This window comes from Ranitomeya imitator, chromosome 4 (assembly GCF_032444005.1).
Source record: "Ranitomeya imitator isolate aRanImi1 chromosome 4, aRanImi1.pri, whole genome shotgun sequence".
Classification (NCBI taxonomy): domain Eukaryota; kingdom Metazoa; phylum Chordata; class Amphibia; order Anura; family Dendrobatidae; genus Ranitomeya; species Ranitomeya imitator.
The window spans coordinates 718951450-718967604 of record NC_091285.1 but is presented as its reverse complement, the minus strand read 5'-3'; the positions used below and the strand labels follow the sequence as shown (position 1 = coordinate 718967604).

At 50.2% G+C, this 16155-nt stretch overlaps 1 protein-coding gene across 2 annotated transcripts in view; it reads right to left on the bottom strand.

The window, feature by feature from the left end:
* ACTL6B (actin like 6B) overlaps window positions 1-11180 on the bottom strand; it is a 90304-nt gene extending 79124 nt beyond the window's left edge. Inside the window, exons 1-3 of one of the 2 annotated variants that reach the window (XM_069767550.1) lie at window positions 11075-11180; window positions 2913-2989; window positions 2586-2748 (exon numbers count right to left, since the gene is read on the bottom strand). In XM_069767550.1, coding sequence (XP_069623651.1) covers window positions 2586-2748; window positions 2913-2989; window positions 11075-11099 — 265 coding nt within the window. In that variant the 5' untranslated portion in view covers window positions 11100-11180. The remainder of the gene's footprint in view (window positions 1-2585; window positions 2749-2912; window positions 2990-11074) is intronic. The other variant, XM_069767551.1, reaches the window with a different exon arrangement.
* Between the last annotated feature and the right edge of the window lie 4975 nt (window positions 11181-16155).

Sequence of the window (16155 nt, the reverse complement as noted above, 5' to 3'; positions counted from 1 at the left end):
ACTGAGGACGGGTCTGTACCATCTACAGTCACCACTAGAGGGAGCACTGAGGACGGGTCTATACTATCTACAGTCACCACTAGAGGGAGCACTGAGGACTGGTCTCTGCTATCTACAGCCACCACTAGAGGGAGCACTGAGAATGGGTCTATACTATCTACAGCCACCACTAGAGGGAGCACTGAGAATGGGTCTATACTATCTACAGCCACCACTAGAGGGAACACTGAGGAAGGATCACTACTATCTACAGCCACCACTAGAGGGAGCACTGAGGATGGGTCTATACTATCTACAGCCACCACTAGAGGGAGCACTGAGAAAGGATCACTACTATCTTCAGCCACCACTAGAGGGAGCACTGAGGAAGGATCACTACTATCTACAGCCACCACTAGAGGGAGCACTGAGGATGGGTCTATACTATCTACAGCCACCACTAGAGGGAGCACTGAGGACGGGTCTGTACCATCTACAGTCACCACTAGAGGGAGCACTGAGGACGGGTCTATACTATCTACAGTCACCACTAGAGGGAGCACTGAGAACGGGTCTATACTATCTACAGTCACCACTAGAGGGAGCACTGAGAACGGGTCTATACTATCTACAGCCACCACTAGAGGGAGCACTGAAGACAGGTCTCTACTATCTACAGCGACCACTAGAGGGAGCACTGAGGACGGGTCTATACTATCTACAGCCACCACTAGAGGGAGCACTGAGGACGGGTCTGTACTATCTACAGTCACCACTAGAGGGAGCACTGAGGACAGGTCTCTGCTATCTACAGCCACCACTAGAGGGAGCACTGAGGATGGGTCTATACTATCTACAGCCACCACTAGAGGGAGCACTGAGGACGGGTCTATACTATCTACAGTCACCACTAGAGGGAGCACTGAGGACTGGTCTCTGCTATCTACAGCCACCACTAGAGGGAGCACTGAAGACAGGTCTCTACTATCTACAGCCACCACTAGAGGGAGCACTGAGAATGGGTCTATACTATCTACAGCCACCACTAGAGGGAACACTGAGGAAGGATCACTACTATCTACAGCCACCACTAGAGGGAGCACTGAGGATGGGTCTATACTATCTACAGCCACCACTAGAGGGAGCACTGAGGAAGGATCACTACTATCTACAGCCACCACTAGAGGGAGCACTGAAGACAGGTCTCTCCTATCTACAGCGACCACTAGAGGGAGCACTGAGGACGGGTCTATACTATCTACAGCCACCACTAGAGGGAGCACTGAGGAAGGATCACTACTATCTACAGCCACCACTAGAGGGAGCACTGAAGACAGGTCTCTCCTATCTACAGCGACCACTAGAGGGAGCACTGAGGACGGGTCTATACTATCTACAGCCACCACTAGAGGGAGCACTGAGGACGGGTCTGTACCATCTACAGTCACCACTAGAGGGAGCACTGAGGACTGGTCTCTGCTATCTACAGCCACCACTAGAGGGAGCACTGAAGACAGGTCTCTACTATCTACAGCGACCACTAGAGGGAGCACTGAGGACTGGTCTCTACTATGTACAACCACCACTAGAGGGAGCACTGAGGACGGGTCTGTACCATCTACAGTCACCACTAGAGGGAGCACTGAGGACTGGTCTCTGCTATCTACAGCCACCACTAGAGGGAGCACTGAAGACAGGTCTCTACTATCTACAGCGACCACTAGAGGGAGCACTGAGGACTGGTCTCTACTATGTACAACCACCACTAGAGGGAGCACTGAGGACGGGTCTGTACTATCTACAGCCACTAGAAGGAGCACTATGGACAGGTCTCTACTATCTACAGCCTTCACTAGAGGGAGCACTGAGGATGAGTCTCTATTATCTACAGCCACCACTAGAGGGAGCACTGAGGACAGGTCTCTACTATCTACAGCCACCACTAGAGGGAGCACTGAGGACTGGTCTCTACTATGTACAACCACCACTAGAGGGAGCACTGAGGACTGGTCTCTACTATGTACAACCACCACTAGAGGGAGCACTGAGGATGAGTCTCTATTATCTACAGCCACTAGAAGGAGCACTGAGGACAGGTCTCTACTATCTACAGCCACCACTAGAGGGAGCACTGAGGATGGGTCTCTAGCATCTGCAGCCACCAGTAGAGGGAGCACTGAGGATTGGTCTCTACTATCTACAGCCTCCAGTAGAGGGAGCTTCGAGGGTGTCTGCATCCACTAGAGGACGCTCTGTGTAGGTGAGGTCTCAGGTCAGTGGCCCGAGCTGTGGGAGGCACATTCCAGGCCACTAAACCTGACTGCGAGTTTCCTCTTTTTTGATTTTTGCATTTGGAGTTTAGAATATTGTTTTTTCATTAGTTATATTCTCAGATATTATGGCAATGCCTCAGCAACAGTCATGTCTCCCAGCGAGGTGGTTGGTGTAGAATTATGGTATTTTGCCTCTCGCACCCTCACCCCTAATAATGAAGAATTATGGGTAATGATTGCAGCACGGCCGGGCGCAGTGGGAAGCACAAGATGGCACACGGTGAGCGCGGAGCTGCAGACAACACATGGCTTGCTTGAGTTTTGGCATCTCACTCATGCCGTTCTTCAGTGGCGACGTGACCTCGGCGAGCGGCCTCGGGACGTGCAGACATGTTGTGTCGATGTAATACACTCGACTCAGCTTCCGATCCTTCTCCAGCTCCGAAGACAGAGACTCATCTGGAGAGAAGACCCCTAGCGTGGTCGGGAAGTCAGCCTGAATGGGGGGAGAAGAGAGATGGGTCATAATGGAGGTGCAGTGAGGGGCCACATTTGTCACCAGTGGAGATATGCCCTCTGCCAGTCTTAGTCCATACAAGGTGGGACCCACTGGTGAAATGCCCACCAAGGACCTCCAGAGCTCCCTGAGAACGTTGATACCTTGGGGCAGTCTTCACCGGCGTAACCGGCCCGAACCGAATAAGATCCGATGTCAAACACCAGCGCCCCGACCTCATCTGCAAGAGAGGAGGCAGAGGGTCCATTATAGGGTTATAATACACCTGCCAGACAGATCGGCGGCGGCCATTATGTAGGAGACACAGTGCCATGCAGCTGCTGCTAAAGCCAGACATGCACACCTGCCCACCTAGCAGAAGTCATGGAATGTGGCAAATTCCCACCACACCCAGAGCCACGTCTTCCTCCCCTGGTGGGAGGACATGTCAGAAGGGCGATGGCTGTGCATGACGCTTTGCAGATGCCCAAGACTGCAGGACGTAGACCCGGATCTGGGCTGTCCATTGTATCCAGGACTTGAGAGGAGTGGATCGATTCCCAGGACTCCGGTCCAGATCATTGGTCCCTGACGGCTGGACGAGAGGTTGTGAATCTATAAGAAGGACATCCTGCCCACATTCCCCCTGAAAGACACGTGGATTGTTGTAGTGTATTTTGATGTGTAATGTGTTTAGTAATGTTCGTTATTAGTGATAGATTATATGTTGTCCAGCAGCAGGGAGTAAACAGGTACAATTAGGGTTAATAGTTGGGACTAGCTCAGAGTGGGAAGAGCTGAAGTGAAGGGACAGAGACAGTTTTCCATCAGATAGGGCCCAGCCTGCAATAGAGGCAGACCTACTATCTGATCACTGAGCAGAGCAGCATTACTTGGGTATCCCCGATGTGAGAGGAGACCGAGGCAGCGGATGGTGAGATCCGGAAAGGGACGAGAAAAAGCAACATAAAGACAGAGACGCACTGGAGACAGGTGTGGGACAGCCCAACCGCAGTACAAGTCAACAGCAGCACGGGCCGCCTGCAGAACGGGATAGAGATGTAATGACCAGGACAGAGCCAAGAATGGGCGCTGAAGAGAGGGCGTTCCCCGGGCTGGAGAATGAGTATAGGACTCTGTTACTGCATGGTGGTACCGCTATTGGAGACCTGAGAGACCGGTGCAGATGCCGGCTGAGGCAAAAGACCTCCACGAGGAGAGCAGAAAACGTGCCAGAATATGCTCCATGTTCTGGAGGAAACGTTGGTGACGTTGTGACCGCCATCTGCTCCTCATCATCCGCCGAGATGCCGTTCAGTAAGGAGACGTTTATTGATGGCAGGTGCTCTCCGTCACTGGACCTCTCAACACCTGGTCCTAGCAGCCAAGTCACCAGCATCATGCAGCCTGCAAGGGCGAAGCGCCCCCATGGAAGAAACGAGGTGTAAAAGATGATCCCGGAGGCTGGATGGGAGGTTGTGAATCTCTCACCTTCCGGCGTCCCCAGGGGCTGGACGGGAGGCCGCAAATCTCTCACCTTCCAGTGTCCCCAGAAGCTGGATGGGAGGCCGTGAATCTCTCACCATCCGGCATCCCTGGAGGCAGGACGGGAGGTCGCGAATCTCTCACCTTCCGGCGTCCCCAGGGGCTGGACGGGAGGCCGCAAATCTCTCACCTTCCAGTGTCCCCAGAAGCTGGATGGGAGGCCGTGAATCTCTCACCATCCGGCATCCCTGGAGGCAGGACGGGAGGTCGCGAATCTCTCACCTTCCGGCGTCCCAAGGGGCTGTATGGGAGGCCGCAAATCTCTCACCTTCCAGCATCCCTAGAAGCTGGATGGGAGGCTGTAAATCTCTCACCTTCCAACATCCCCAGAGGCTGGATGGGAGGCCGTGAATCTCTCACATTTTGGAGTCTCTGGAGGCTGGAGGGGAGGCCGTGACTCTCTCACCTTCCGGCATCCTCGGAGGCTGGACGGGGGGTCGTGAATCTCTCACCTTCCGGCATCCCCAGAGACTGGACAGGGGGTCATGAATGTCTCACCTTCCGATGTCCCCGGAAGCTGGATGGGGAGTTGTGAATCTCTCATCTTCCAGCGTCCCGGAGGCTGGATGGGAGGCCGTGTATCTCTCACATTCCAGCGTCCCCGGAAGCTGGACGGGAGGCCACAAATCTCTCACCTTCTGGCATCCCCAGAGGCCAGACAGGGAGTCGTGAATCTCTCACCTTACAGTGTCCCCAGAGGCTGGAGGGGGGTCTGTCATGATCCCAATGACAGGGGATCACAAAAGGACAAGCACACAAAAAACAGAACAAGCTCTAGGGTGATGGAAACTGAGCTGACCGCGATCCTGAACCTAATTCACAACACTAGCAGTAGCCGGGGAACGTGCCTACGATGATTCTAGACGTCTCGCGCCAGCCGAAGGACTAGCTTCCCCTATTAGAAGAAACAAAGACCTCTCTTGCCTCCAGAGAAACACCCCACAGAAATAGCAGCCCCCCACATGTAATGACGGTGAAATGAGAGGAAAGCACATACGTAGTAATGAAAACAGATTCAGCAAAATGAGGCCCGCTAAAACTAGATAGCAGAGGATACAAAAGTGAACTGCGCGGTCAGTGAAAAACCCTACAAAAAACCATCCTGAAATTACTTGAACTCATGTGCCAACTCATGGAACATGAGGAGTAATATCAGCCCACTAGAGCAACCAGCAACAAGGAATCAGATAACTGCAAGCTGGACTAAAACAAAAATAAAGCAAAACGTGGAACAGGAAAATCAAAAACTTAGCTTGTCCTGAAGATTACTGAAGCGGAAAGCAGAGGTAACAAGACACACTGATTACATTGATCGCCGGCGAGGAAATGACAAGAAAGCCAGGTTAAATAGGAAACTCCCATATCCTGATAGAACAGGTGGACACCAGAGACAGCAGAGAACACAAGTCACCCAGTACCATCTGTAACCACCAGAGGGAGCCCAAAAACAGAATCCACAACAGTACCCCCCCTTGAGGAGGGGTCACCGAACCCTCACGAGAACCACCAGGGCGACCAGGATGAGCCCTATGAAATGCACGGACCAAATCAGCAGCATGAACATCAGAGGCAACCACCCAAGAATTATCCTCCTGACCATAACCCTTCCACTTGACCAAATACTGAAGTTTCCGTCTGGAAACACGAGAATCCAAGATCTTCTCCACAACATACTCCAATTCTCCCTCCACCAGCACCGGAGCAGGAGGCTCAAGCGAAGGAACAACAGGTACCTCATACTTCCGCAACAACGACCGATGGAACACATTATGAATAGCAAACGATGCCGGGAGATCCAAACGAAACGACACAGGGTTAAGAATTTCCAAGATCCTATAGGGACCGATGAACCGAGGCTTGAACTTAGGAGAAGAGACCTTCATAGGAACAAAACGAGAAGACAACCACACCAAGTCCCCAACACGAAGTCGAGGACCCACGCGGCGACGGCGATTAGCAAACTGCTGAGCCCTCCCCTGGGACAACTTCAAATTGTCCACCACATGACTCCAAATCTGATGCAACCTATCCACCACCATGTCCACTCCAGGACAATCAGAAGGCTCCACCTGACCAGAGGAAAAACGAGGATGAAACCCCGAATTACAAAAGAAAGGAGAAACCAAGGTAGCAGAACTAGCCCGATTATTAAGGGCAAATTCGGCAAGCGGCAAAAAGGTAACCCAGTCATCTTGATCAGCAGAAACAAAACACCTTAAATAAGTTTCCAAGGTCTGATTAGTTCGTTCCGTCTGGCCATTCGTCTGAGGATGGAATGCAGACGAAAAGGACAAATCAATGCCCATCTTAGCAGCAAGATTATTCAGGCTGGAAGCCAAACTCTGGACGTCCATGATAAACAGCTGAGGTCAGAGCCATTCAAGGATTAAGAGGAGGTAAGACGCAGCCAGGCTGCAATTAAGGCTAGGCAGCAAACTCTGAGGGAAGGAAAAAAAAAAAAAAAAAAAACTTCCTCAGACTACTTTTCCTCCTACTTCAGCCAATACGATTACCACTTTTCGGGCCGGCGATACTGTCATGATCCCAATGGCAGGGGATCACAAAAGGACAAGCACACAAAAAACAGAACAAGCTCTAGGGTGATGGAAACTGAGCTGACCGCGATCCTGAACCTAATTCACAACACTAGCAGTAGCCGGGGAACGTGCCTATGATGATTCTAGACGTCTCGCGCCAGCCGAAGGACTAGCTTCCCCTATTAGAAGAAACAAAGACCTCTCTTGCCTCCAGAGAAACACCCCACAGAAATAGCAGCCCCCCACATGTAATGACGGTGAAATGAGAGGAAAGCACATACGTAGTAATGAAAACAGATTCAGCAAAATGAGGCCCGCTAAAACTAGATAGCAGAGGATACAAAAGTGAACTGCGCGGTCAGCGAAAAACCCTACAAAAAACCATCCTGAAATTACTTGAACTCATGTGCCAACTCATGGAACATGAGGAGTAATATCAGCCCACTAGAGCAACCAGCAACAAGGAATCACATAACTGCAAGCTGGACTAAAACAAAAATAAAGCAAAACGTGGAACAGGAAAATCAAAAACTTAGCTTGTCCTGAAGATTACTGAAGCGGAAAGCAGAGGTAACAAGACACACTGATTACATTGATCGCCGGCGAGGAAATGACAAGAAAGCCAGGTTAAATAGGAAACTCCCATATCCTGATAGAACAGGTGGACACCAGAGACCGCAGAGAACACAAGTCACCCAGTACCATCTGTAACCACCAGAGGGAGCCCAAAAACAGAATCCACAACAGGGGTTGTGAATCTCTCACCTTCTGGCATCACCAGAGGCTGGATGGGGGGCCGTGAATCTCTCACCTGACAGCGTCCCCGGAGGCTGGATGTTGGTTGTGAATCTCTCACCTTCCGGCATCCCCGGAGGCTGGATGGGGGGCCGTGAATCTCTCACCTTCTGGCATCCCCAGAGGCTGGATTGGGGACCGTGAATCTCTCACCTTACAGCGTCCCCGGAGGCTGGATGGGGGTCGTGAATCTCTCACCTTACAGCGTCCCCGGAGGCTGGATGGGGGGACGTGAATCTCTCACCTTCTGGCTTGCCTGGAGGCTGGATGGAGGTTCGTGAATCTCTCACCTTCCGGCGTCACCAGAGGCTGGATGGGAAGCTGTGAATCTCTTAACTTCCTGAGTCCTCAGAGGCTGTGAATCTCTCACCTTCAGGCGTCCCCGGAGGCTGGATGGGGGTTCGTGAATCTCTCACCTTCTGGCGTCCCCGAAGGCTGGATATGGTGTCATGAATCTCTCACCTTCCGGCATCCCAGAGGGTGGATGGGAGGTTGTGAGTCTCTCATCTTCCAGTGTTCCCAGAAGCTGGATGGGAGGCTGTGAATCTCTCACCTACTTGCATCCCCGGAGGCTGGATGGGGGGTCGTGAATCTCTCACCTTCCTGCATCCCCGGAGGCTGGTTGGGATGTCGTGAATTGCTCACCTTCTGGTGTCCCAGAGACTGGATGGGGGGTCGTGAATCTCTCACCTTCCGGCATCCCCAGAGGCTGGATGTCAGGCTGTGAATGTCTCACCTTCCGGCATCCCCACGAGGCTGGATGGGGGTCTGTGAATCTCTCACCTGCCGGCATCCCCGGAGGCTAGATGGGGGGTAGTGAATCTCTCACCTTCCGTTAATCCTGGAGGCTGGATGAGGGGTCGTGAATCTCTCACCTTCTGGCATCCCCGAAGGTTGGAAGGAGGTTGTGAATCTCTTACCTTCCGGTGTCCCCGAAGGCTGGATGGGGGGTTGTGAATCTCTCACCTTCCGACGTCTCCAGAGGCTGGACGGGAGGCCGCGAATCTCTCACCTTCTGGCATCCCCGGAGGCTGGACAGGAGGCTGCGAATCTCTGACCTTCCAGCATCCACAGAAGCTGGATGGGAGGCTGTGAATTTCTCACCTTCCGGTATCCAAGGAGGCTGGATGGGAGGCTGTGAATCTCTCACCTTCCAGAGTCCCCGGAGGCTGGATGGGAGGTCGCTAATCTCTCACCTTCCAGAGTCCCCGGAGGCTGGATGGGAGGCTGTGAATCTCTCACCTTCCGGTGTCCCTGGAGGCTGGATGGGGGTCGCTAATCTGTTCACACAGAGCGTAAATACTGCAGGATCAGCAAACCACAATAACAATTTGCTCTGATTAATGCTGCATTTCAGCCTCTTCCTCTGACGCGCGTCGGGGCGGATATGAAGCCGCCGAGATTTATGAGGATTTTATAGGGAAGTTAATAAATAATTAATATATTCATAAAGTGAAAGCCAAACAAACAAGGGAAGACCCCCTAACCGCACAGCGTCTGTAGACCCCATCCACCCATCAGGGTGAATTGTATGGGTGGAGCAGGGTGCATTGTACAGGTAGAGCAGGATGCATTGTACAGGTGAAGCAGGGTGCATTGTACAGGTGGAGCAGGGTGCATTGTACAGGTGAAGCAGGGTGCATTGTACAGGTGGAGCAGGGTGCATTGCACAGGTGGAGCAGTATGCAATGCACAGGTGGAGCACGATGCATTGTACAGGTGTTGCAGGGTGCATTGCACAGGTGGAGCAGGGTGCAGGGTGCATTGCCTAGGGGGAGCAGGATGCATTGCACAGGTAGAGCAGGGTGCATTGTACAGGTGAAGCAGGATGCATTGCACAGGTGGAGCAGGGTGCATTGTACAGGTGGAGCAGGATGCATTGTACAGGTGGAGCAGGATGCATTGCACAGGTGGAGCAGGATGCATTGCACATGTGGAGCAGGGTGCATTGTACAGGTGGAGCAGGATATATTGCAGGGGTGGAGCAGGGTGCATTGTACGGGTGGAGCAGGATATATTGCAGGGGTGGAGCAGGGTGCATTTCACAGGTGGAGCAGGATGCATTGTATGGGTGGAGCAGGATGTATTGCAGGGGTGGAGCAGGGTGCATTGCACAGGTGGATCAGGATGTATTGCAGGGGTGGAGCAGGGTGCATTGCACGGGTGGAGCAGGATGCATTGCAGTTGGAGCAGGATGCATTGCACAGGTGGAGCAGGGTGCATTGCACAGGTGGAGCAGGGTGCATTGCACAGGTGGAGCAGGGTGCATTGCACAGGTGGAGCAGGGTGCATTGCACAGGTGGAGCAGGGTGCATTGCACAGGTGGAGCAGGGTGCATTGCACAGGTGGAGCAGGGTGCATTGCACAGGTGAAGCAGGGTGCATTGCACAGGTGGAGCAGGGTGCATTGCACAGGTGGAGCAGGGTGCATTGCACAGGTGGAGCAGGATGCATTGCACAGGTGAAGCAGGGTGCATTGCACAGGTGGAGCAGGATGCATTGCACAGGTGGAGCAGGATGCATTGCACAGGTGGAGCAGGATGCATTGCACAGGTGGAGCAGGATGCATTGCACAGGTGGAGCAGGATGCATTGTACAGGTGGAGCAGGGTGCATTGCACAGGTGGAGCAGGGTGCATTGCACAGGTGGAGCAGGATGCATTGTATGGGTGGAGCAGGATATATTGCAGGGGTGGAGCAGGGTGCATTGCACAGGTGGATCAGGATGTATTGCAGGGGTGGAACAGGGTGCATTGCATGGGTGGAGCAGGATGCATTGCACAGGTGGAGCAGGGTGCATTGCACAGGTGGAGCAGGGTGCATTGCACAGGTGGAGCAGGATGCATTGCACAGGTGGAGCAGGGTGCATTGCACAGGTGGAGCAGGATGCATTGTACAGGTGGAGCAGGATGCATTGCACAGGTGGAGCAGGGTGCAGGGTGCATTGTACAGGTGGAGCAGGATGCACTGTACAGGTGGAGCAGGGTGCATTGCACGGGTGAAGCAGGGTGCATTGCACAGGTGGAGCAGGGTGCATTGCACAGGTGGAGCAGGGTGCATTGCACAGGTGGAGCAGGGTGCATTGCACAGGTGGAGCAGGATGCATTGCACAGGTGAAGCAGGGTGCATTGCACAGGTGGAGCAGGGTGCATTGCACAGGTGGAGCAGGGTGCATTGCACAGGTGGAGCAGGATGCATTGCACAGGTGAAGCAGGGTGCATTGCACAGGTGGAGCAGGATGCATTGCACAGGTGGAGCAGGATGCATTGCACAGGTGGAGCAGGATGCATTGCACAGGTGGAGCAGGGTGCATTGCACAGGTGGAGCAGGGTGCATTGCACAGGTGGAGCAGGTTGTGGCATGGGATGGCAGCTCTGGCAGGTGGGGGCACAGCTCATGCTACACAGCCGGTTTTGCTCCCAGCATGCAGTGGGGTGCGGTGCAGCTTTACCTCCCCCATACACTCCTCCACTCATCCTGTCTGGACACCTGAGGACACGATGTCTGGGCAGCTCTGATCATCACCTCCTGCCCCTTTAACCAGGAGTCCGCCTGCTGCTGCCAGCTCTGGGGAGGATCCAATGAGAGAGGGGGCCTGACACATATCTGCATTCTCATTGGCTTACAGGAATGCCACTCATGAACCCTTTAAGAAACTATTGTGTCGGCTGATTTTAAAGAATTCGGAGAGGAGAAGGGAGCTCTTAAAGCGGCACTGTGCCATTTGTACACTGCTGCTGACATAGTGCAGCATCGGGTACTACGCAGGAATATAAAGTGTATAGTGTCAGATTTCAGCTCTGAAGCTGCACAATAGTGAGTTCTGCCAATGAGTCTTTTCTAATTCATTTTCTAGAATTGTTATCAGGATTGTGCGTCTTCTCATTACAGCTCCACCTCCTCCACCTTGGGGATCTTGAGTAGAAAACTACAACTCTCAGCATGCACCCACTGCCCGCCTGCTGGTTTTCTGCTATCCTGCCTCTGTGCAGAACGATGGATTCTCAGATTCCCCTCACAGGACCACCATCGCAGCCTGATGCATTCACAGCTGTGACTTCTAGTCATGCATCAGGAGGGCCCAGGATGAGCAGAGCAGCACTTTTCTTCACATCACGGCATAGTAACATAGTAAGGCCGAAAAAAGACATTTGTCCATCCAGTTCAGCCTATATTCCATCATAATAAATCCCCAGATCTACATCCTTCTACAGAACCTAATAATTGTACGATACAATATTGTTCTGCTCCAGGAAGACATCCAGGCCTCTCTTGAACCCCTCGACTGAGTTCGCCATCACCACCTCCTCAGGCAAGCAATTCCAGATTCTCACTGCCCTAACAGTAAAGAATCCTCTTCTATGTTGGTGGAAAAACCTTCTCTCCTCCAGACGCAAAGAATGCCCCCTTGTGCCCGTCACCTTCCTTGGTATAAACAGATCCTCAGCGAGATATTTGTATTGTCCCCTTATATACTTATACATGGTTATTAGATCGCCCCTCAGTCGTCTTTTTTCTAGACTAAATAATCCTAATTTCGCTAATCTATCTGGGTATTGTAGTTCTCCCATCCCCTTTATTAATTTTGTTGCCCTCCTTTGTGCTCTCTCTAGTTCCATTATATCCTTCCTGAGCACCGGTGCCCAAAACTGGACACAGTACTCCATGTGCGGTCTAACTAGGGATTTGTACAGAGGCAGTATAATGCTCTCATCATGTGTATCCAGACCTCTTTTAATGCACCCCATGATCCTGTTTGCCTTGGCAGCTGCTGCCTGGCACTGGCTGCTCCAGGTAAGTTTATCATTAACTAGGATCCCCAAGTCCTTCTCACTGTCAGATTTACCCAGTGGTTTCCCATTCAGTGTGTAATGGTGATATTGATTCCTTCTTCCCATGTGTATAACCTTACATTTATCATTGTTAAACCTCATCTGCCACCTTTCAGCCCAAGTTTCCAACTTATCCAGATCCATCTGTAGCAGAATACTATCTTCTCTTGTATTAACTGCTTTACATAGTTTTGTATCATCTGCAAATATCGATATTTTACTGTGTAAACCTTCTACCAGATCATTAATGAATATGTTGAAGAGAACAGGTCCCAATACTGACCCCTGCGGTACCCCACTGGTCACAGCGACCCAGTTAGAGACTATACCATTTATAACCACCCTCTGCTTTCTATCACTAAGCCAGTTACTAACCCATTTACACACATTTTCCCCCAGACCAAGCATTCTCATTTTGTGTACCAACCTCTTGTGCGGCACGGTATCAAACGCTTTGGAAAAATCGAGATATACCACGTCCAATGACTCACCGTGGTCCAGCCTATAGCTTACCTCTTCATAAAAGCTGATTAGATTGGTTTGACAGGAGCGATTTCTCATAAACCCATGCTGATATGGAGTTAAACAGTTATTCTCATTGAGATAATCCAGAATAACATCCCTCAGAAACCCTTCAAATATTTTACCAACAATAGAGGTTAGACTTACTGGCCTATAATTTCCAGGGTCACTTTTAGAGCCCTTTTTGAATATTGGCACCACATTTGCTATGCGCCAGTCCTGCGGAACAGACCCCGTCGCTATAGAGTCCCTAAAAATAAGAAATAATGGTTTATCTATTACATTACTTAGTTCTCTTAGTACTCGTGGGTGTATGCCATCCGGACCCGGAGATTTATCTATTTTAATCTTATTTAGCCGGTTTCGCACCTCTTCTTGGGTTAGATTGGTGACCCTTAATATAGGGTTTTCATTGTTTCTTGGGATTTCACCTAGCATTTCATTTTCCACCGTGAATACCGTGGAGAAGAAGGTGTTTAATATGTTAGCTTTTTCCTCGTCATCTACAACCATTCTTTCCTCACTATTTTTTTAAGGGGCCTACATTTTCAGTTTTTATTCTTTTACTATTGATATAGTTGAAGAACAGTTTGGGATTAGTTTTACTCTCCTTAGCAATGTGCTTCTCTGTTTCCTTTTTGGCAGCTTTAATTAGTTTTTTAGATAAAGTATTTTTCTCCCTATAGTTTTTTAGAGCTTCAATGGTGCCATCCTGCTTTAGTAGTGCAAATGCTTTCTTTTTACTGTTAATTGCCTGTCTTACTTTTTTGTTTAGCCACATTGGGTTTTTCCTATTTCTAGTCCTTTTATTCCCACAAGGTATAAACCACTTACACTGCCTATTTAGGATGTTCTTAAACATTTTCCATTTATTATCTGTATTCTTATTTCTGAGGATATTGTCCCAGTCTACCAGATTAAGGGCATCTTTAAGCTGGTCAAACTTTGCCTTCCTAAAGTTCAGTGTTTTTGTGACTCCCTGACAAGTCCCCCTAGTGAAAGACAGGTGAAACTGTACAATATTGTGGTCGCTATTTCCTAGGTGCCCGACCACCTGCAGATTTGTTATTCTGTCAGGTCTATTAGATAGTATTAGGTCTAAAAGTGCTGCTCCTCTGGTTGGATTCTGCACCAATTGTGAAAGATAATTTTTCTTGGTTATTAGCAGAAACCTGTTGCCTTTATGGGTTTCACAGGTTTCTGTTTCCCAGTTAATATCCGGGTAGTTAAAGTCCCCCATAACCAGGACCTCATTATGGGTTGCAGCTTCATCTATCTGCTTTAGAAGTAGACTTTCCATGATTTCTGTTATATTTGGGGGTTTGTAACAGACCCCAATGAGAATTTTGTTACCATTTTTCCCTCCATGAATTTCGACCCATATGGACTCGACATCCTCATTTCCTTCGCTAATATCCTCCCTTAAAGTGGACTTTAGACAAGACTTTACATAGAGACAAACCCCTCCTCCTCTCCGATTTTTACGACCCTTTCTAAACAGACTGTAACCCTGTAAGTTAACTGCCCAGTCATAGCTTTCATCTAACCATGTCTCGGTTATTCCCACTATGTCAATGTTACCTGTAGATATTTCTGCTTCTAGTTCTTCCATCTTGTTTGTCAGGCTTCTGGCGTTTGCGAGCATGCAGTTTAGAGGATTTTTTTTTGTTCCAATCACCTTGCTGTGGATTGTTTTAGAAATGTTCTTACCTCCCTTCTGAGTATGTTTTCCTGGTTCTTCTTTGTTCGAGTCTAATGTTTTTCTTCCCGTCCCCTCTTCTTCTAGTTTAACGCCCTCCTGATGAGTGTAGCGAGTCACACCGTGGTCCAGGAATCCAAATCCTTGTTGTCTGCACCATCGTCTTAGCCAGTTGTTCGCATCAAGGATCCTGTTCCATCTCCTGGTGCCATGCCCGTCTACTGGAAGGATAGAAGAAAAAACTACCTGTGCATCCAGTTCCTTTACTTTCTTCCCCAACTCTTCAAAGTCCTTGCAGATTGTCGGTAGGTCCTTCCTTGCCGTGTCATTGGTGCCAACATGTATCAGAAGAAATGGGTGGACGTCCTTGGAGCTGAAGAGCTTTGGTATCCTATCGGTCACATCCTTGATCATCGCACCTGGAAGGCAGCATACTTCTCTTGCGGTTATGTCCGGTCTGCAGATGGCTGCTTCTGTGCCTCTCAGTAGTGAGTCTCCCACCACCACCACTCTTCGTTGCTTCTTGGCTGTACTTTTTGCTGTCACTTGTTGCTGTGTGCCCTTTTCTTTTTTGCTTGCTGGTATTGCTTCATCCTTAGGTGTGCCATCTTCATCCTCTACAAAGATTTGATATCGGTTCTTCAGTTGTGTGGTTGGTGATTTCTCCATCGTCTTCTTGCTTCTTTTGGTCACATGCTTCCACTCATCTGCTTTTGGAGTTTCTCTGACACTTTTTTCACCTTCTGTGACCAGTAGAGATGCTTCTGTTCTGTCTAGGAAGTCTTCATTCTCTTTGATGAGTTTCAAAGTTGCTATTCTTTCTTCCAGACCCCGCACCTTTTCTTCTAAAAGGGCCACTAGTCTACACTTCTGACAGGTGAAATTGGATTCTTCTTCTGGTCGATCTTCGAACATGTAGCACATGCTGCAGCTGACCATGTAGGTTGTCACATCTGCCATGTTGCTCCTAGATCCTGCTGACTTGCTGTGTGTTTTCTTTCTTGTGTAATCTACTCAGCCAAGCTTTCTTGCAATAATGTCCTACAGGCAAAAATTCGGCGCGCGGTTTGGTGATGCTTTCCAAGCAGCTGGTCCCGGCTGTACCCAACGATCTTCTTGCTGAGGGAGACTTTTCGCTTTTCCCAGAAGGCACCTGGAATATGCAAATTATCCTCCTCAAGCTTGAATCCCTGGTTTGGTGATGCTTTCCAAGCAGCTGGTCCCGGCTGTACCCAACGATCTTCTTGCTGAGGGAGACTTTTCGCTTTTCCCAGAAGGCACCTGGAATATGCAAATTATCCTCCTCAAGCTTGAATCCCTGGTTTGGTGATGCTTTCCAAGCAGCTGGTCCCGGCTGTACTCAACGATCTTCTTGCTGAGGGAGACTTTTCGCTTTTCCCAGAAGGCACCTGGAATATGCAAATTATCCTCCTCAAGCTTGAATCCCTGGTTTGGTGATGCTTTCCAAGCAGCTGGTCC